Source organism: Heteronotia binoei, chromosome 21 (genome assembly GCF_032191835.1).
Source record: "Heteronotia binoei isolate CCM8104 ecotype False Entrance Well chromosome 21, APGP_CSIRO_Hbin_v1, whole genome shotgun sequence".
Taxonomy (NCBI): Eukaryota; Metazoa; Chordata; class Lepidosauria; order Squamata; family Gekkonidae; genus Heteronotia; species Heteronotia binoei.
This window is the reverse complement of record NC_083243.1, coordinates 55,648,602-55,670,948: the sequence shown is the minus strand read 5'-3', so window position 1 is coordinate 55,670,948 and position 22,347 is coordinate 55,648,602. Positions and strand designations below refer to the sequence as shown.

General features: G+C 39.4%; 1 protein-coding gene across 1 annotated transcript in view; it reads left to right on the top strand.

Annotated features, from left to right (window-relative positions):
• Nucleotides 1-22,347, top strand: part of TTC6 (tetratricopeptide repeat domain 6) — a 178,682-nt gene that overhangs the window by 42,576 nt on the left and 113,759 nt on the right. The window contains exons 8-11 of the mRNA XM_060262626.1: nucleotides 16,232-16,391; nucleotides 18,126-18,230; nucleotides 20,393-20,491; nucleotides 21,692-21,754. Coding sequence (XP_060118609.1) covers nucleotides 16,232-16,391; nucleotides 18,126-18,230; nucleotides 20,393-20,491; nucleotides 21,692-21,754 — 427 coding nt within the window. The remainder of the gene's footprint in view (nucleotides 1-16,231; nucleotides 16,392-18,125; nucleotides 18,231-20,392; nucleotides 20,492-21,691; nucleotides 21,755-22,347) is intronic.

Sequence of the window (22,347 nt, the reverse complement as noted above, 5' to 3'; positions counted from 1 at the left end):
TTTTAAGTTTAAAGGACAGTGCTAAAAAGTGGAAAGGAATTTATTGTTTTGTCTACTTGCGGTTTTGGTGAAAAAGCCCCATCGTCACAGATTTATAGCTCTCACAGTCAACACAGGAAATACGTCAAACATCGCGAGATCTTTTTACCAGTGAAAACAGGATTTGGTGGCAAGAAAAGCAGAAAGTGTTGGATGGAAGAGGGAAATCATTGAAGCAGCTAGCCTACTCTATCATAGAAAACATTGGCGGCCATTGCTAGGAGGTCCAAAATTTAAACAAAGTTTTTAAAGTGTTTGGGACATTAAAAATTGGTGAAGCTGACAGAGGTGACAATTATAAGGTAAATACTATTGGACGTTATCGCTGATAATTATTTTAGAAGCCTTTTGAAGGAAATTTTTTTTTAAAGGGAAGCAGAAAGTCGCGACTGCCATTTTGGAAGAAATAAAATCTTTAAAAATTAATATCTGAGCCCAGGAGGCTCTGAGGATGGCGAAATTAGGCTTATTGAAAAGGGCAAGTCTTACTCTATCAGACCTGATAGTTTAAATTTAATTTGGAGAGGTCAAAAATTTTGGTGTTTTTTTAAATGTCAGAGCATAAATTAACCCGTGCAAGGACTGCCTCAATGGAGAAAATGCAAGAGCAATTAGAAGCAGTGGAAGCCCGGATGATGAAAGGGGTGAGAGACATGATAACTGCTTCTAAAAAAGAAATTAGAAAAGACATTGAAGAACTAAGGAAAGATATAGAAGGTTTCAGAAATGAGACTGTGGTAACATCAAAGAAAGTGCAAGAGGTGGAAGAGAGAGTGAAAGTACATTATTCCACCTTGCTAAAAATGCAAGAAAAGGTGGTAATTCATGACTGCAAATTGATAGAAACCCGGATACGTCTGAGAGGAGTACCTAAGGATGAAGAGACTGATTTGAAAGGATATATAATAAGAATAATTGCAGAATTTTTGGAGGAAGATCCTGAAGGAACTAGAAGCATGTATGACTATATGTATAGAGTGAACTCACTATATGCCAAGAAAAATAATCTACCAAGATATGTGGTTATAAGATATATGACAAAAGAAATGGTGGGAAAAATCTTGAATAAAAATTTTGAAAAGACATTGATAGTGGGAGGCAGCAGAGTAAGAATCATGAATGAATTGCCAAGACAAGTGATAAATGACAGAAAAGCATACAAAAAATTGACAGAAAAACTACGTGACAATGAAATGAGGTATAGATGGATAATACCTGAAGGTCTGAGCTTTGAGCTGCAAGGAAAAAGGATTACAATTACAAGCACACAGGAACTGCGTAGGTTTTATGAAGAACATAAAGAATTTGCACCATGATGGATTACAAATTATTATCTTGGAATGTAAATGGACTAAATTCACCACAAAAAAGAAAGGCAACGTTTCATTGGATTAAAAAGCAAAATGGTAATATAGTTTGTTTACAAGAAGTGCATATCAAACAAAAGGATTACAAATTTGTATGGAATAAACAACTGGGACTAGAATTTTATTCATTGGCTGACAGAAGAAAAGGGGAGTGATTTTCTATATTAAACAAGAATTGGAGCCGAAATTAGTGTTTAAAGATAAAGATGGAAGATTTGTAGCGGTAGAAATAATATTAAATGCAAAAAAAGTTGTTATTGGGACTGTATGCACCAAATGGTGCAAAGGATGCTTTTTAAAAAGACATTATACAACAATTTGATGAACTGACTTATGACCAAGTTTTGATAATGGGGGACTTTAATGGAACAATTAAGAACACACTGGATAGGTCTGGGGGGGGGGGAATAAGGAAGAAAAATTGCCAAAGTCTTTTTTTGAATTGGTCAAACAAGAAAATTTGGAGAATATATGGAGGAAATTTAATCCTGAAGTGCGGGACTATACTTTTTTTTTCAGCAAGACATAAAACATTTTCCAGAATTGACATGTTGTGGGGCACTAAAGACTTAGGCCTTATAACAAAGAAAATAGAGATTTTACCTAAAATTGGGGCTGACCATAACCCAATAATGTGGATTACAAAACTGTCTAAGAAGTTGAGAAGATGGAGATTGAATGAAGATTTACTACAGAATAAAGAAATAGTGACATCTCTAGAGAATGAAACTAAAGCTTTCTTCCAAATAAATGATAAAGAGGATATAGAATTTCAGACGGTCTGGGATGCTTATAAAGCAGTAATGAGAGGAATATTGATTACATTGAATAACAAAGATAAGAGGGCAAAAGAAAAACAGATGTTGGACATTCAAAATGAAATAAAGAAAAAAGAAAAGGAACTGAGAAAAAGGCCAGGGAAAAAGAAAATTATAAGGGACATTACAATATTACAAATGCAAATGAGACATTTGTTAAATAAAGAACTGGAATGGAATCTGAAGATTGCAGCAGAAATCTTTCAAGGGAGCAAACAAACCCGGAAAATATTTGGCCGGGTAACTGAAGAAAAAGAGAGAAAGTAAAATTATTAATAAAATTGTGGTGGATGGAAGAGAGGTGGTAGATCAAGAAGGAATAAAAAGAGAATAAAAAAGTATTATGCCAAGCTATTTAAAGGTGTTAAAATAAGGAAAGAAAAGATGGATGAGTACTTACAAAAGATAAAAATAGTGCCCTTAGCAGAAAATATGCGAAAAGTTTTGAACAATCCAATTGAAAAAATAGAAATTGAAGCAGCAATTAATACAATGAAAAATGGGAAAGCACCTGGGCCAGATGGATATACAGCTAAATTTTTTAAAACCCTCAAAGAGGAGTTAATCCCGAAACTTCAGAAATTGATGAATATGATAAGAATGAAAGGAAAATACCAAATACGTGGAAGGAAGCTGTTATTTTGTTGACTTCAAAGGAAGATAGAGATGTTACAAACATAAAAAATTATAGACCAATTTCATTATTAAATAATGACTATAAAATATATACAAGAATCTTGGCAGAACGGTTTAAACAATATTTGATAAACCTTATAAAGGAAAACCAAGCGGGGTTTCTTCCCAAAAGGCAAATAAGAGACAATATCAGAATTGTTGTAAATATTGTAGAATATTATGAAAGACATCCAGAAAAGGAAGTAGCGTTATTCTTTGCGGACGCAGAGAAAGCATTTGACAATTTAAATTGGGATTTTATGTTTGCAGTAATGGAGAAAATGGAGCTGGGAGAAAGCTTTATAAGAATGATAAAAGCAATATATACTGAACAATGTGCAAGGCTATGTATAAATGCTAATCTTACAGAAGACATGATAATTAGTAAAGCTACAAGACAAGGTTGTCCACTTTCCCCACTGTTGTTTATAATGACTCTTGAAATATTACTGATGCAAATTCAAGAAGATAAAGAAATAGAAGGATTAAAAGTAAAAGGATTTACTTACAAATACAGAGCATTTGCAGATGATATAATGTTTATAAATGAAAACCCCATACAAGTCACACCTTTGTTGTTAGCCAAATACAAGAATATGGGGAGTTGGCGGAACTTTGTATTAATAAAGAAAAATCAAAACTTCTATGTAAAAATATGCAAATAAATAAGCAACAAGAATTGCAGAGACTAACGGGCTGTGAAGTTACCTCCAAAGTAAAATATTTGGGTGTGGCGATAACAATGAAGAATATTGATTTGTTCAAAAATAATTATGAGAAGCTATGGCGTAAAATGGATGAAGATATGTTAAAGTGGAATAAACTTAATTTGTCACTGTTGGGTAGAATAGCCGCAATTAAAATGAATATTCTACCAAAAATAATGTATTTGTTTCAAACTATTCCAATTGTGAAAGACAGTAAACAATTTAATAGATGGCAAAGAAAAATTTCAGAGTTTGTGTGGGCGGGGAAGAAACCAAGAATTAAAATGAAAATTTTAACAGATGCAAAAGAGAGAGGCGGATTTCAATTACCAGACTTAAAATTATATCATGAAGCAGTTTGCTTAGTATGGATAAAAGAATGGATAATGTTGTTAAACAAAAAACTCTTAGCGTTGGAAAGTCATGGAAATAAATTTGGCTGGCACGCTTATATGTATTATGGGGGAAAAAAGATAGATGGCTTTTTCTCTCACCATTATATAAGAAACAGCTTGCTAAATACATGGATGAAATATTAGAAATATGGAGATGAGAGAAAACCGTTATGGATAGTGCCAGCAGAAGTGATAAAAATAACAGCTGAGACGGGTGAAGAAAAGTGGTTGTCATATCTCTCTCTCTCTCTCGGCTTGACTTCGTGAATGAAGATTTAAGAAGGGTGCAGTAGTCCACGTCTGCTGCAGGCTCGCTGGTGGCTGACAAGACCAATGCGGGACAGGCAGATCCGGCCACAGTGGCTGCAGGGAAAAGTCTGATTTGGGGTTGGTGCTGTAGCAGTGCGATTCTTCCTCAATCTCCTTTTGTCCTCAAGACCAGCTATGCGTGCGTTCTCAAAGGAAGAGACAGCCTGCTGGATGGTGTGCCTCCATGCTTTGCGATCTGAGGCTAGGTCAGACCACTGGTGATGGTTGATGCGACAGGTGCCAAGGGATTTCTTCAAGGAGTCCTTGTACCTCTTCTTTGGTGCCCCTCTATTTCGATGGCCGGTGGAAAGTTCGCCATACAGAGCAATCTTGGGAAGGCGGTGGTTTTCCATCCTAGAAATATGCCCTGCCAAGCGCAGCCGCGTCTTCAACAGCAGTGCTTCGATGCTTGTAACCTCCGCCCTCTTGAGGACTTCAGTGTTGGTCACAAAGTCACTCCAGTGGATGTTGAGGATGGTGCGAAGGCAGCGCTGATGAAAGCGCTCAAGGAGTCGCAGGTGATGACGGTATAAAACCCACGATTCGGAGCCGTAGATTTGAAACCAATCATATTTATTATTCAGCTCTTCAGCAGTTTTCAATTCTATTTTGCCACTTTGTATTTTTAATAGTTGATTATATGACAACCTAGCAGCCTTATCTAGGTTGTCATATAATCAACTATTAAAAATACAAAGTGGCAAAATAGAATTGAAAACTGCTGAAGAGCTGAATAATAAATATGATTGGTTTCAAATGCAACAAATAAAGAGCTTGGTGGAGAATGACATTAAAACTGAAGGAATAAGAAAAGAGCAAACAGAAATGGAAAAAGTTCTGCTTGCAGACAACGAAAAATTAATTTCAAAATTATATAAATTACTTTTAAAATGGTCTACGGAAGATGAAGTAGTGAAATCTCAAATGATTAAGTGAGCAATTAATGTAAATAAAGAAATACAGATGGAAACTTGGGAATATTTGTGGAAGAACTCTATGAAGCTTTCGACGTGTCATAGTATTAAAGAGAACTGCTTTAAAATGATGTATAGATGGTATAATGACTTCTAGGAACTTGGCAAAGATGAATAATAAGATGCCAGACGGATGTTAAAAACGTAAAAAACATGAAGGTTCTGTCTACCATATGTGGTGGACTTGTGAAAGAGCAAAAAAGTATTGGCAGATGATTCAACAAGAAATTTCTAGGTTACAGTAGAATTGGCCAAAAACTTTCATGTGGCCTGCCTTGGTTTTCCATATAAATGACATGAATTACAGTGCTATATATTCCAAGAACATTGCCACCAAATTGCCAGGCATTCCCTCTCTCATTGTGGCAGCTGCTCTTACTCCTTGCTTATGGCAAATGGATTTTACTATAAGTAGTTTGCCACCAGCAGAGTTTTCCATATCCCCTCAAGTCACTTAAAAATTGTTCTGCAACAGGACACACTTCAGACTTGCAGGGGCAACTCAACTTGGCTGAGACAAACCAACACAACTAGCAGCTGCAGCAGCCAGGAGGCACCCAGAACAGGTAGGATAAGGCTGCAGACTCCAGGTTAGAAATAGAGTATGGCAGCCAAATGAAGTCAGGCACATTGTCAAACCCTGCCTGGAAAAGGGTGTGATTCAGAAGGCAGCTGTAGCTGAGATAGAGTTTCATGGCACTTCTGATGGGTGAAGCAACCTATTTATGGTGATCCATTAAAGGAGAATCTTCAGCAGACCAGGGAGGGTGAAGTGTGGAAGAGAGAGTACAGAAATGTGGAGGAACAATATGGTGCAACTCCTTTCCATCTCCAATCTGAGACCTTGCAGGTCCTTCACTGCAGGGAAGGTCACAGTGGAACAAAGACAACACAGGGGGAACATCACAAAAAAAGACCCAAATATGTGATTGCCAACTTCCAGGTGGTGGCTGGAGATCTCCTGCTATTTTAACTGATCTCCAAGTGTCAGAGATAGTTCACCTTGAGAAAATGACTGCTTTGGAAGGTGGATTGTATGGCATTATACCCAACTGAAGTCTTTGCTCTCCCCAAATCCCACCCTTTTCAGGCTCAGCTCCCCAAATTTCCAGGTATTTTCCAGCTGGAAGCTGGCAATCCTGGCCAAAGAACTCCAGCTTTATTTGAAGAACACTGATAGTTTTAGCTGAGAATGACTTGGGTAGGAAGAGTATTATGAAAACATCAGTAACAGACTGATTATCCAAAAGTTAAAAAGGAAACTGGAATTTATGTGGCATATAAAATAGAAAACAGAAAACTATAAACACAGCAAAAGGTATATGCAACAGGAAAGTTAGCAAGGTTCTGTTCTACATTGACTGATGCAACAGGTATATGCAACTGGAAAGTTAGCAAGGTTCTATTCTACATTGACTGATGCCAGGTCTCAAAGCCAGACACAAAAGCTTAGAGGTACATTCTTTGATCAAGATGGCTTTGGCTACATGTATTTCAGATAAAGGCTAAGAAAAAAACGCAGGGAGTTAACATATATTGGCTGAACTGGCATCAAGTATTTCTTCTAACATCTGAAAATCCACACAACTCAGCTGTTGTTTTTTTCTTTGTGTGTTTGCATAAAAGGCTCCTTATCCAATAAGGAAACAGCAAAGTAGCTGAGTGGTGTACAAACATGGTGCAAACATGAGGCATAGAAAAAGTGACTAAGAAATGGAGAGCCATTACTTTGAAAGAGGAAGCTATCTGCTCTTTTACACCTAAGGAACTATCTAGCAGAGAAGAAAAGTATTTCCAGCAGTCATACAGTTAGCATACTATTTAAAATGAGGAAGGAATTTGCCCTCTACTGGGAGCAAGAGACAAGGGAAATGTCACATTAACACATCCCTCAGGGACAATTTTAGTGGCCCCGTGCCGCAGAGTGGTAAAGCAGCAGTACTGCAGTACTGTGGTCTGAACGCTCTGCTCATGACCTGAGTTTGATTCCAGCGGAAGCTGGATTCAGGTAGCTGGCCCAAGGTTGACTCAGCCTTCGATCTTTCCGAAGTCAGTAAAATGTGTACCCAGCTTGCTGGGGGGAAAGTGTAAAAAGACTGGGGAAGGCAATGGCAAACCACCCCATTGTGACAGCAACGTCACCCCAGAGTTGGAAATGACTGGTGCTTGCACAGGGGACCTTTCCTTCCTTTCAGGGACAATTTGCTAACAAGGAGGGAGGGGCTTTGGCCTGTAGACAAAATGAAGTTTGGTCAAGTTAAATGATCATCGTTTTGAAATTCAGCTAATAAAGTCTGAGACTAGTGACATAAAGACAACTAGGTGAGAAACAAAGGAAGAGTGATTTAATTTGTACTACTCATTAGGAGAGCTGGAAGAGAGCTGCTTTTATTGAGCGGCATTTAAAATGAGCTCAGGTGGTGTCACAGTGGAATGGAGCTGCCAGTTCTTTTTGTTCCTGCAGGTCCCTTGTCACTCTAAGATAAATAAGATAAGATAAATATTCAAAATATAAGATGAATAAGGTAAATATTTAAAATATTTTTATATTACACTTCTTTGTGTGTGTATTCCACAAAAGTAATTATTTCCTCATGGGCACTTTTTAACATTTTAGAACACAGATTAGTCAGATCCTTCAGTAATGGTATTGGTTAAGAGCAGTGGACTCTAATCTGGAGACCTGGGTTTTAGTCTCCACTCCTCCACAAGAAGTCAGTTGGGTGGCCTTGGGCCTGTAATAGTTCTCTCTGGGCTCTCTCAGCCCCACCTACCTCATATGATATCTGTTGTGGGGAGACGATGTGGTTGTAAGCTGCTCTGAGACTCCGAGTGAAGGGCAGGGTATAAATGTAACTCTTCTTCTTCCCTAGCAACTTCTCTTGGTGTATTCTTTTCATGCATGTACTATAGCAATTACCAATTTTTTAAAAAAAAAACTTCCAGAAGCCCTCTGGTGCAGCAGGAAAAAAATGTTGGGAAAATGGTGTCTGCTGTGAGCAGATGACAAGAGAGTTGTACTGATGTGAGTGGGACTTTTTTAGGGCAGGAAAATGGATATTATTCCATCTAGACAGGGAGCTAATGAGGTTGGACTGCATTTTTTGCTAAAAAATTGGACTTAAAGCAAATTGGGGAAAGAGCATCTTGAGTACAGGGAAAACCAGAAACAGATTGATTTACAGTGTGGTGTAATGTGGAAGCTCCAAAAAAGTGCTCCAGTTAGGAAGCCAAGGCAGGAAAAAACTTCTTGAGGAAGAAGTTCTTGTCTCTGTCTTCTTCTCTCTAATGAGAATGATTGCAAATCACCAGTAGATGTCACTGTTAGCATGTGCTAATGAGAAAGGAATACTAATGACATATTGTAGTTTTTTCATATTTCTAAAATCAGTATATGTATGATTCTCAAGATTTCTGTTTCTTCTGCAATGTGGACCTAACCATCTTGGCATTTTTACCTGTATTGCTCTTTACTTATTTTTAATGTACTGAGACCAAACATTCCATAGAATCATAGAGTTGGAAGGGTCCCCCCCCCAGAGTCATAGAGTTGGAAGGGACCCCCCTGCACAATGCATGAAATTTATAAATACCTCCACCTAAGTTCACAGGATCAGCATTGCTGTCAGATGACCATCTAGCCTTTGTTTAAAAATCTTCATTTCCTGAGGAAGCCTGTTCCACTGAGGAACTGCTCTGTCAGGAAATTCTTCCTAATGTTGAGCCAGAAACACTTTTGATTTAGTTTCAACCCATTGGTTCTAGTCCTACCTTCTGGGGCAACAAAAAACAATACTGCATCATCCTCTATATGACAGCTCTTCAAGTACTTGAAGATGGTGATCATATCATCTCTCAGCTGCCTCCTCTCCAGACTAAACATACCCAGCTTCCTCAACCTTTCTTCTTAGGACCTGGTCTCCAGATACCTTACCATCTTCATTGCCCGCTTTTGGACCCAATCTGGCATGTCTAGATACTTCTTAAAATGCGGTGCTCAAAACTGAACACAATACTACAGGTGAGGTCTTACCAGAGCAGAGTAAAATGATACCGTCACCTCACATGATCTGGACACTATACTTCTGTTGATACAGCCCAAAATTGCATTTGCCTTTTTAGCCACCACATCACACTGTTGACTCATGTTCAACATATGGTCTGCTAAAACCCCTAGATCCTTCTTGCGCATAGTACTGCCAAGTCAAGTCTGCCCCATCCTGTAACTATGCATTGAATTTCTCCTACCTAAATGCAGAACTTTACATTTATCCCTGTTAAAATTCATTTTATTTATTTCAGCCCAGTTTTCCAGCCAAAGCTTAGTCAATCATAAGATTACAATAACATTATGAATTTTTTTAAAGCAGATTTTTATTTTGGCATACTTTTGCCTATTATATTCCTGAGTCTTGATTGAGTGGACTATTGCTAAACTAAATAACTACTTTATTACAGAAATACTTCTGATAGTGCAGATTAAGAGAAACTAAACTGGTGTATAGTTAACTGCTGAAATCTCTCTCACTCACTACTGCTGGCCGAGGCATTTCCTGGAATTGCATGTTTTTGTTTTGCCATTTTCACAGGATAGTTATGGCCCCGCATACATAGTGGCTGTTGATTTGGTATTACAGACTGGTCCACAAGTTGTTTACCTTTATAGCCTCTTGTTTTTCATCCAGTAGAGATTTCTGGGGAGGTCTTCAAAATAGGGACTAGTGGTGAAGGAAGAGGCAATTGTCAGAAATTTCATTTTTCTTAAATAATTGAAAATGTGATTTTATGAAATTATTTTCTAGCTCCCTTACATTTCTAAATAAATGGGATCATAAAAGTAAAGAAAACCCCGAATATAGTAGTTGATCCAAATCTCACTAAGGTCAAGCTTTCCAGTGATTTCTGTGAACTTCTGTGCACATAAGGTACTTTTTCATTGCTGCTGCTCTGATTCTCAGCCTTCCTTCACAAAATTGCTACAGAACTACTTAATCGAGCCTGTGCGAGGTACCATCTTTAGTCTCATTGTTGGAAGTTCCTGGTCAATGCCCTTGTGTTTCAGACCTCCAGAAGCAAGTGACCACAGAGTAGGCAGTGTAGGCAGGAACACACTAAGCTCCTTCTAGCTTACTCTCTGTTATTACAGTGTCCTTTTGAGATGCAGTTGAGCACTTCTAGGGGAAAGCAACTTCCTTCCTGCGCTCGCTCTCTCTCTCTCACGCACACAAGATGGGGAATCAAGATGCTCCTCTCTGCATCGTCCCCATCTGCCAGATAGATAGTTTAAGACAGGGGTGTCAAACATGTGGCCAAGGGACTGAATCAGGCCCCCAAGCAACTGGCTCTTGTCTGCTTCCTTCTCCCCCTCCTTTGCTTCCTTCTGCATCTCAGCTTGCTTGACAAGTCTTGCTCAATCACACAGGAGCTACAGACCAAAACCACAATTTTCTCCATTGGTTGAGGCCCTTCGCCCTCCTGGTCCCCTGGGGGGGGTGGAGGGAAAGAGCCAGGGCTTTCTTTGCCCAGTTCCCTAGATCCCATGGGAGAAATACAAAGAAAGCACCTTTACGACCAACAAGTGCTAATGTTTTAAGCATGTTTTAATTTTTTAAAAAAATTAGTCACATTTGTTTGTGCCTTTAAAAAGTGTATATCTCTGTTACCTAATCTTAAATAGGTACACACATGGCATGGAACGGCACGGCACAGCATGACATTAGGGAGGGGCGGTGGCTCAGTGGTAGAATATCTGCTTGGTAAGCAGAAGGTCCCAGGTTCAATCCCCAGCATCTCCAACTAAAAAGGGTCCAGGCAAGTAGGTGTGAAAAAACCTCAGCTTGAGACCCTGGAGAGCCACTGGCAGTCTGAGTAGACAATATTGACTTTGATGGACTGAGGGTCTGATTCAGTATAAGGCAGCTTCATATGTTCATATAGCCCGGTCTGGCCCAACAAGGTCTCATTTATGTCAGATCTGGCCCTCATGAGTTTGACACCCCTGGTTTAGGATGTTTCTTTCTCTTAATCTGCACTATCAGAAGTATTTCTGTAATAAAGTAGTTATTTAGTTTCAAGTAGAAATGGTGGCTCTATGTAACTATGCAGCCATATAGTCTGTTCAGATTCGATACAAGCAGCTGCTGCATTAAAGTTTTGTGCACTCTGCTAACTAAAGAAGGATCTGGACCTACCAGAACCATTACCCTTCCCAGCACTCATCACCCCCTTCTGGGATCTACCTTCAAAGAAGGGCTACAATAATCATAAAACAGTTCTTCCAAATAGGGTGACATCACCGCACCAGACATGACGTGGCTCACTGGTGCGCTCTGGGGGAGCCAGTACCATGGTGGCAGGTTGGGCTCCCTGAAATTGGGGGAGACCCCACCCTCAGTGGGAGGCTGGGAACCCTACTTCTAAGACTTGTCCCAGCCAGGTGCCCCAGAAGGAAACCATGGTCAATAGTGTTAAAAGCTGCTGTGAGGAATCAGCAGGGATACACTATTAAATGACAGTTCTTGCACATTGGCCTGACTGCAATTGGTTGTGGATCTAACAAAGTGCTAATTATTGCTTCTAAAACCCTAAATGGTCTTGGCCCATTATACCTCAGAAGGCATCTTTTTTGGTGTGTACTTTCCTATTATTTAAGATTGGCTCTGAGGATCTGATCTTTTGATTCACATGTCTAGAAGTGCTCAGGGCAGGGTGTTGTGGCAGCTCTGCAACTTTGGAACAGCGCCCCCCCCCCCCCAATCAGTGAAGCCCATGGGTTAACTCTGCTGCTTTTGGTGCCAGGTTAAGCAGGTATTATTGTTCTCTGCTTTTTAGATGCTGTTGGTTTTAGTATTTTGTTGTTTTATTTATATGCTATATATTTTAAAATTGTTTTAATATATATTATTGTGTCTGTGTATGTAACAAATACACACACGCATATACAAAGGGCTTTTTTTGAGCATGAATGCACAGGAACGCAGTTCCGACTGGCTTGGCATCAGGGGGTGTGGCCTAATATGCAAATTAGTTGATGCTGGGCTTTTTCTACAAATATTTATGTATGTATTTGTGTGTGTGTGCTACATATATACCTATATATGTTCTTCTATATATGCTATATATTTTAAATTTGTTTTATATTTTCATCACTTTGTACATTTTAATGGAAAGGTGATAATAAAGGTTTATCAGTGTTTCTATGTAATCTTCAGTATACATTCTGTAAATATTTTGAAATTTATTCTACATTCTATAAATATTTTGAATTTTATGATCTTCTTCATGGTCCCTGCGCAGTCCCACACTTGAGTTAAGCCTTGGCCCCAATCCGACCTTGGAGAACTCCAATAGCTAGCGTCAGTGTTTTTTCGGCGGGCTTTCCCCCCCTGCTCTGGGGAGCAGGCAGCTATTGACATTGCCCGGAACTGAGGAGAAAGCCCCACCCCCACTCAGTTTTTCTTTTACCACCACCCCTTTAAGAACCTTGTTGCTCTTTCTCCAGTTTTTTTACCTCAGCATTTTTACTTTCCAAACTCTTTGATCTACTTTGGATTTCTTCTTCGCCTGTACTGTTGTCTTCTAACTAAAAAAGGTGCAAAAAGGACCTTTGTGAGTTTTTTTCTGGACTTTACCTTCCTCCCCTCCTCCTTTCCCCCCCTCCTCACCCTGGTGGACCAAAAGGGAAAAAAATACCTTTTTAAAAAGGTGCTGGAAGGGACAGCCATTCCCAGTGTTTGGGATTCTTGTCCCAACTGCCATGAGTTCAGCAAGCAGATGAGGAAAAATTGGACTAACGAGTCATTTCTTGGAGGCCTCTCTGCTTCCTTCAATGCTGCATACCACCTTGTCTCAGGTCTTGCTTCCTCTCCCTAAAAAAGAGTGGGGAGATTTGGCTTTGTTGGCAGCTTCACATACACAAGAATAAGTCGACAAGAAATTGAAAGAGCACTCTGCAATGGCCTCTGAACCACTTAAGTCCATGACTCTGAAGGTTCCTGATACCAGCACAATGTCTTCCTCTTGCTCCAAGAAGCTGTATTCACCTAGACCAGGGGTGTCAAATGTGTGGCCCGGGGAGGCACTATCTTCAAAGCTGGCATTCCTGCATTTGTTACAAGAGGCGCGAACTAGAGAATGGGTTACATGGCTTTGATATGCACCAGCACAGTAAGATAATAAACAATACAGCTTTCTACTAAGAACAAGTTGTATGCTTGACATACTGCCCCCCCTAAGCCTCAGCCTGGGGTTTTTCTGGGTGCAGTAGGTAAAACTTCTTTAATAACCTGGGCGCCTTTACATTGGATGCTTCTACCCACTCATCGTGATTTGGGGGGAAATGTTTCCACCTTATCAAAAAGCAGAGCACTCCCCTTTTCAACCTGGCATCCAGTATTTCCTGCACCGCATGGTGACTCTGCCCCTCCACTTGAATTGGTTGTGGCGCCGGTGGACAAGGGTGCCAACTCGTAGCCCCCGGGCCCCGGTGCAAAAGGCTGCAATGAAAGACAGGATGGATTTTGCTAAACAATTTTGATAACTCTAATTCCACTATCACTTTATCACCTTTTTTATTTTAAACGGCCCCATATATTTATATGCCAGTTTCTTTGAGGTCTGTGGTAAGGGCAAGTTCTTTGTGGACAGAAATACCGTCTCTCCTACTTTGAAATCGCACACTGGGATGTGTTTTTTATCATAATGTTTTTTTTAACTTTCTTTGGCGTTTTCCAAATTCTCCTGTATTACCTTCCATCCTTCACCTAAAGGTCCCCACCATTGTTCGAATGAGGAAGGGACTTTGGTTTGGTTGCCTCCTGGTAGCAGGGAGAAAGGCTTCCCTTCATAACCATTCACTATTTTAAACGGGAAGGTTTTGGTCGAACTATGGATGCTGTTGTTATATCCATACTCAGCAAACGGCAGAAGTTCCACCCAATTGGATTGTTGGTGGTTCACATAACACCGTAAGTACTGTTCAAGCAGCGCATTCACCTTCTCAGTCTGTCCGTCTGTTTGGGGGTGATATGCAGAGCTTAGCCCCTGTTCCATACCGGTTAGTTTACAAAACTCCTGCCAGAAGTTGGCAACGAACTGCGGGCCCCTGTCACTAATGACCTTATCAGGGAAGGAGTGTACTTTTACCATGTGTTGAAAGAACAAGTACGCCAGTTTCTTGGCATTAGGTAATTTAGTGCAGGGGATGAAATGGGCTTGTTTGGAAAAGGTATCGACCACCACCAATATCACCGTTTTCCCTTGGGACAGCGGCAGTTCGACAATAAAGTCCATAGACTGGTATCAGAGCCTACAGCTGGCCCCTCTAGTGCTCAGGAGGTTGACAGCCTACTGCCCCCCCGCCCCTGACCCAGCAGCAGAGGAGGAGGAGGGGCAAGCACAGCTGCAAGCAGGGAGCCCCCTGATTCTCCCCCACCAGTAGTTCAATTAAAGGAACAGCTACGCCGTGACTTAGCAACTAAGAAGAGGGACGCATGCCAAAGAGGAAGGTGTTCGATTAGCCCTGAGTATTAGCAGGAGCTTCTCCGCTGTTAATTGGAGCACCAACGAGGGCCCATTTAGCCCCTGCTCGGGGTTAGGGCCTCCATGGAAGCAACTCATCTATCTCATGACTCGCCTCCACTCCTGTTTGCCTTTGAAACCTAATCCTTCGGCTTCTTGATTCCTGGCTTCAAACAACCCTGCTCTTGGTTTGAGTTTTGGACGTTGCTCTCTCGGTTCCTGTTCTGTTCTTTTGATTCTGACCTTGGATTGGACTTGGACTCTGTACTTTGAACTTGCCCTTGTGATTCCCTCTCTGCTTTCTGACTCAGACCCTGGCTTGGACTTGGTCTCTTTCCCTGCCTGCACCCTAGTGCGTGACATGTCCCTGAAGAAGATAAACAGGTTGCCTACCTGTAACACATGATCTTTGAGTGGTCACCTGTGCAGTCACAGATGCCCCGCCCAGCCTTCCCCACTGCTGGCATGTCCATCTACTTACCTTCTGATGGCCTTTCTGGTGGCAGTTGGGAAAAACTGAGCGGGGAAGGAGCTTTCTTCTCAGTTCTGGGCATGCTCACTAGCTGCCTGCTCCCTAGAGCAGAGGAAAAAGCCAAAAACTGCCGATGCTAACTATTGGAGTTCTCCAAGGTCGGATTGGAGCCAGGGCTCAACCCAAGTGTGTGACTGCACAGGTGACCACTCAAAGATAATCAGTTACAGGTAAACAAGCTGTTTTTCTGAAACTTAACGGTGGCATCTTAATTTGGAGGATAAATATATTATTTGAAAGAAATTATTACTGAGTGTTACTATTGCAAAGTATATGTCTTATCATAATGCAGTGTTGTTACTTAACCATGGTTCGAACTGGGGGCTTATGCTGCATTTTCTGCTGGGCAAGTAGGATAGAGCCAGGCAGCTGTCTTATGTAGGACAGTAGTTGCAATTCAGGCTTGGGAAGGCACACCTACCAGGGCTTTTTTTCTGGAGAAAGAGGTGCCAGAACTCTCAAGATGAAAATGAAGGAGAAACACACAGGTGCCCCTCATTAACTTTTAAACATTTTTTGAGAATTTTGTTTCTACAAAGAGATTCTGGAACTCTGTTCCACCGCATTCCTCCAGAAAAAAAGCCCTGTCACCTACCAATAGCTGACATACTACCAGAGCTGTATGACAGTCATATTTTGGTGCTAGTACTATACTGATATTATACAAATTGCTCCTCTGACCTGCTGTGTTTTCTCATTGTCTTGTAATAAAATATTAATATTTCATTGCTTTTCTTAGAACATCAATTTGAAATTGTACCCAGCAATTACTATACCCAGCAATAATACCCAGCACCAAGGTGTAGTGCAGAATCTTTTTTTAAAAATGCATAAAATAATATATTTTAGTGCATGTTACAAATTTCCCAGTACTTAATCAAATAATATGATTTCAGAATTTTTAATGAAGGAGTTCCTGTATCAGAGGCATACCAATGCAGTCAGAAAGAAAAAAATACAGTTTTACCATTGCAATCACCGGAGAGTATGACTGAATGGCAAAGAAAAGCTGAATATTATATTGAAAAACCACAATTAGAATTGTTGGGGGAGAAAGTAAGACATTTGGATTTCATATTTCTCATGATTTTCTATACTCTGGTTTCTCTCTCATGATTTTTCTTTTGTCAGATTCTAATCTTTTGAAATATAGCATGCTATTATCCTTCTGGATCACTTCTGATGCATTTTCAGAAAAACAGAAAATAATCTCTGAATATCCTGTTTTAGGTCAGATGGTTTAATCTGGCCATTGAATTATTACAATCACGATTCCAAGAAAAGTTTAATCAAAGCTATTGGGTGTACCTAAATATATTTGGAATTGCCTTTTTTCGATACAGATAATAGGTTGTGACTCTTAGCCCTTCGGTGATTGATGTTCTTTGATTACTGCCACTTGCTAGGGGAGAAAATATTGACCTGTAAAACGCCAATACCTTTTAATGTAGGATTAAAGAAAATGGATGGTTGATCTCTAGCAGCATCATTCTCCTACCAGCAGAAGTTGACTTTTGTTTTTAGCGTTATGATGTATTGGGCCTGATTTACTCATGCAGAAAAATGTGGTGGGAATAATGTAGTAAGAATGCTGAGGTGGTAGAATGGATTGCACCACTTTGGTCTGCAGGTGATGGATCATGGAAGTTCGTATTTTGGAATACTCTTTTACATTAAAAACTTTTTGAAAACAAAACCAGCACAGCAAAGAACAAGCTGAAGTAAAAAATTTCTTTCTGCTGTGCCAGTTTTCAATTTGCAAGGAATTGTTCATGATCAAAATCAAATTCCTTGACCTGCAGTTCAAAGTGGTAAATTCCATTCTACCACCCTTAACATTCTGCCACTTCATTCTCTGATATGTGTAAATCAGACCTTAGTGACCTGCCTAAAGAAGGCAGGAGGTTTGATAGGCAGAACCTATATACTTACTTCCCCCCCTCTGCCTCTTTCTGAGCAGGCTTACCTCAGCTAGTGCTCTTTCTTCTGATCTCCTTGAACTCTGGGCTGTTTGGGCTTTTGTGTCTTCCCTCTTCCCAAATTTTTACTCCCTCCCCCCAACTGTTTCATGGGAGAAGCACTTGCTTTTATATCTTTCTACTGGGCTCTGGATTCTGAGGAGTTTTAGGATTCTCACCCCTTCTTGCCATATTCATTGCATCATTTGCAGCCTGTTTCTATTTAACATTCCTTGTGGAATTAACTTTGTATAGGATTGCAGCTTCAATCCACAATCACTGTTAACTCCCTAATCCTAAACGTGTTATAGATTTATTTTATGTGCAGCTACTCCTCTTCCAATATTTTAAGTTTATAATAAGGATTCTGGTAACTTGTCCTGATCCAAAGAGTGTAGATTTCTACAAATAAATCAGTTTTGTGTTGTTAAGAAGCCTGAAGAGGTGGGGCGAGGGGGATGGAACCTACATGCAGCAATTATCAATTTAAATGCAGTGATCCTACACTGGTTTCTGGGGGAGACTTTTTCTGAGGTCAGGGTAATGATAACCTCTTAGACAGGAGACATCCAAATTCTGTCCAAGTGCTTCTCTTTGTGCTTACATTGGAATTGGTGATGTCTGAACTTAATAGGCTATTCGGTATAATCTACCTCACGGTACAATGCCTTGGGCTCCTCAGAACAAGGGCAGGGTAAAAATGTGATAGATAACATATTGGTCCTCTGCTGCAGTTCTACAAAGTTATTGAATGAAAATATAGCTATACTTATTCATAATAAATTGTGGTTAGTTCCATATCATACTAAATAACTTTATTATTGATTTGAAGGTTAAACTTCACCCAGGGACGCTAAAAATGTTTTGGACACCAGCGCCACTAAAATTCTCTGCTCCTGTCTCTGTTATGAAGCAAACCTTATTTTCAAAGTATGAGGTAACATTTCTTAACATATGTAAAGGCTACAAAAGGTTTGATTTAATATATTAAACTTGTAATTTGTGCAGATATAACTTGTATAACAATATGTGAAATTAAAAGTATAAATTGCAGAAATATTTATAACAGCTGTTCCTCCGTTTGGATAGTAACATTTTGCAAAAATGAGGTTACCATTAGTAGTCAAATTGTATATTATCATGTACACTTGGAAACATTCTCCAAAACATTTATTTGCAAACTGTCTCATTAAAAATCGAGTCTGTAAAATAGTTCCAGGATTGTGCTGGGATATCCCATGCCTCTCTGTTAACTGCAGCTCAGAGCATCCTGGCAGTTCCTGAGAACCATTGGTTTATCTCATTGTATTATGAAGCAGTTATCTATTTTTTTGTTTTATGAAATGACAAGATACCAAATAGATCCCAGGTGTCCTTTGGAAAGGACTTTGTCTATTTCTTTTTCATTAACTATGCTAAAGCCTTTGATTGTGTGGATCACAACAAACTGTGGCAAGTCCTAAAAGAGATGGGCGTTCTAGACCACCTCACATGTCTCTTGAGAAAGCTGTATAAGGGTCAAGAAGCAACTGTCAGAACGGGATATGGAACAACTGATTGGTTTAGAATAGGAAAAGGAGTTCGATAAGGATGTATATTGTCACCTTGCTTATTTAATTTATATGCAGAGTACATCATGCGGAATGCTGGCCTGGATGAAGCACATGCCGGAATTAAGATTGCCAGGAAAAACATCAACCACCTCCGATATGCAGATGACACTGCTCTAATGCCAGAAAGTGAAGAGGACCTAAAGAACCTCTTGTTGAGGGTGAAAGAGGAGAGCACAAAAGTAGGCTTGAAACTTAACATCAAAAAAACTAAGATATGGCATTTGGCCCCGTCACTCCTTGGAAATAGAAGGGGAAGACATGGAAGTAGTGATAGACGTCACGTTTCTGGGATCCAAGATCACTGCAGATGGTCTCTGTAGCCATGAAATTAAAAGACGTTTGCTCCTTGGGAGAACAGATATGGTGAACCTAGGCAGTATAATAAAAAGAAGAGACATCACCCAGCCAGCAGAAGTCTGTATAGTCAAAGTGGTAGTTTTCCCAGTAGTAATGTATGGCTGTGAGAGTTGGACTATAAGGAAGGCCAAGCGCAGAAGAATAGATGCTTTTGAGCTGTGGTGCTGGAGAAGACTCTTGAGAGTCCCTTGGACTGCAAGAAGATCAAATCAGTCAGTCCTAAGGGAAATCAACCCAGACTGTTCCCTGGAAGGTCAGATGCTGAAGCTGAAGCTCAAATACTTTGACCACCAAATGAGAAGGGAGCACTCACTGGAGAAGATTCTGATGCTGGGAAAGATAGAAGGCAAAAGAAGAAGGGGACGGCAAAAGATGAGATGGCTGGACAGCATTACTGATATAACTAACACAAATTTGAGCAGACTTTGGAGGATGGTGGAAGAAAGAGGGCCTGGCATGACTTGATCCATGAGGTCGCAAAGAGTTGGAATCAACTGTGTGACTGAACAACAAAAAATGTGGTATATACCACATTCCATGAAATCATAATTTTATAAAATCAAAATTAAAAGTCCTAAATGGCCTGTGACCTTCATACTTTTGGGATCACTTCTCTTGGCATGATCTTTCCTGTTTTCTTTGACCTTCATCTTGGAATTTATTGAACGCCCCTGGTCCATGAACTGCCCTGCCTTGTGTCAATAAGGGCAAGAGTCTTCTCTGTAGTGGCCCCCATCCTGTGGAACCAGCAGCCCAAAGAGGTGCATGCCTTGTGATACCTCCCTAGGTTCCACAGGGCATGCAAAGCTGCTCTTTTTCAGGCAGCCTTTGGGTGATTGTGATCCACCAGGCAGCTGGTATATTCTAGCTATGTCTTCACCATCCATGAATCCTACCCTGTTTGATAGTAGATAGATTTTAATGGGGAAATATTTTTAATCATTTTATATTTTAAAGATTATTTATTGTACCTTTGTGTTGTTTTTATTGGTGTATTTAAATGCTGTTCAAGGGAGAGGGAATAGGACAGAAATTAGATAGACAAACAAATGTTAATTAAACACAGGTTCTAATAAATGCAGTGACTGGTTAATATTAACAATAGTGAAATTTAATTGTATTGTTTCAGAGCAATTTGATTAATGGGGTTATTTATGAAGACTTTTCCTGTGATCTCCGTGAGGAAGAAGAAACAGAGTCAGAGGATGAGTTTGACTACTTGCTTTCTGTGAGTATTGCAATACTGTAGCTTTCAGTATTCATTGTGATTGTTTTTTATTTAGAATAATGAACAGCTTAATATCATTAGAATGAATTTCAGTCATTATTATATTTTTGAAAATAGTTTATGAGTATTTATACTGTAACTCTTTTTGGGTCCATGTGGCTATTTGACTTTTCATTGTTAACAGTCGTTTTATTACGCTTCCTAAAAGAATCTCAAGGCAATCTCAAATGTTAATGGATGCAATTACCATTGCACACACATTACTTTCTCTGTTTCCTAATTTCTTCCTTTCTGTTGTTTTGCTAACAATCCTAATCAGCTGCAGATTTCTTGAGGTTTCTGAGATTTCTGATGGTTGAGTGTCATTTGTGTGGAAACAATATACAGTATCACCCCGTGAGTCAGTAATGACTCGGTGCTTGCACAGGAGACAACCTTTACCTTTAAAAAAAATATTTATCTGGGAAAACCACATATGAGTCTTCCCATCAGTCTCATATTTATTGAGAGAAAATTATAAAATTGTCATAAATCCAGAGGATTTAGCTGTGTTAGTCTGTTGCTGCAAAAAGTGAAGAGTCCATTAGCACCTTTTAGACTAACCATTTTTATTGTAGCATAAGCTTTTGAAAAACACAACTCTCTAATGAAGAGAGCTGTGTTTCTTGAAAGCTTATTCTACAATAAAAATGGTTAGTCTTAAAGGTGCTAATGGACTAATGAAGAGAGCTGTGTTTCTCGAAAGCTTATGCTGCAATAAAAATGGTTAGTCTTAAAGGTGCTAATGGACTCCTTACTGTTTTATAAAATGGTTGTCTGTGTTAAAATACTGTTTCCCAATGAACAGTGAATCTTGAAAAAATGAAAAACAAAAGTACTGCGCTCCTCTTCATCTCACCCATATTTCATTTCAGTTTCAGTGTTAAATACACACCAACCTTCTTTCTTAAATCTTTTGAATGTAGAATTAACTTACTTTTCATACACATTCAGTTTATAAACCCAGTTTTAAGATTCTTTAAGATTTAAGTCTTTGACTCTTGAAACCTGATACTCTGGAAAGATTGTTGGGTCTTGAAGTGCTACTACACTCAAATCTTGGCCTTCACTATATTAGGATAAATTAACAACCTTATTAACAATAAAACAACCAATATCGTACTAAAAGTGGATATAGATTTGCTTTGTTTTTATTTGTAGAATATTACAAGGGAGCGAAGATGTTACTCTTGCCCAGCGTTTACGGCAAGCACAACATTGGAGGTAATGTAATTTAGTTTCTTCTGTCACTTACATTTCATGACCCAGTTTTATCCTCCGTGTGCAAAATAATTCCTCTTTGTATTTAAACATTAGTGGACTAGAAAGTAACAAAATACAGAAATAATATTTTCTCTTATTTTGCCAAAAATTAACCTAAAATTAATTTTGAATTTTTAAAAACAGCTAATTCCTTGCAGGGCTAGTCCAGATATTTATTTATTAAAATATTTATATTTCACCTTTCCTCGTGGCTCAAAATTGCTTACAATCATAATTAAAATAATCACAATTTCAAATCAACACAATAAAACTTCAAATCCTCCCCCCCCAACAAATAATAATTACGAGCACAGTTCAAAGCTATGTATTTGGCAAGATGCTGCTGTGAGATTCTCACAGAGTGACCAAGATTTATGCATATGTCTGCTTCTCCTCTTGACCACCTCTCTCCCTTCCCTCAAGTCCCTAATGCAGAGAGAAACAAGAGGGTATGTTTGAGGAAATCTCAGGTTCAGTGCTAGGGCCATGAAGCATTGACTTGAATGAAAATCACTGCAGAAAGATTTTGCAGTGTAAACTGCACTGGCTAGCAT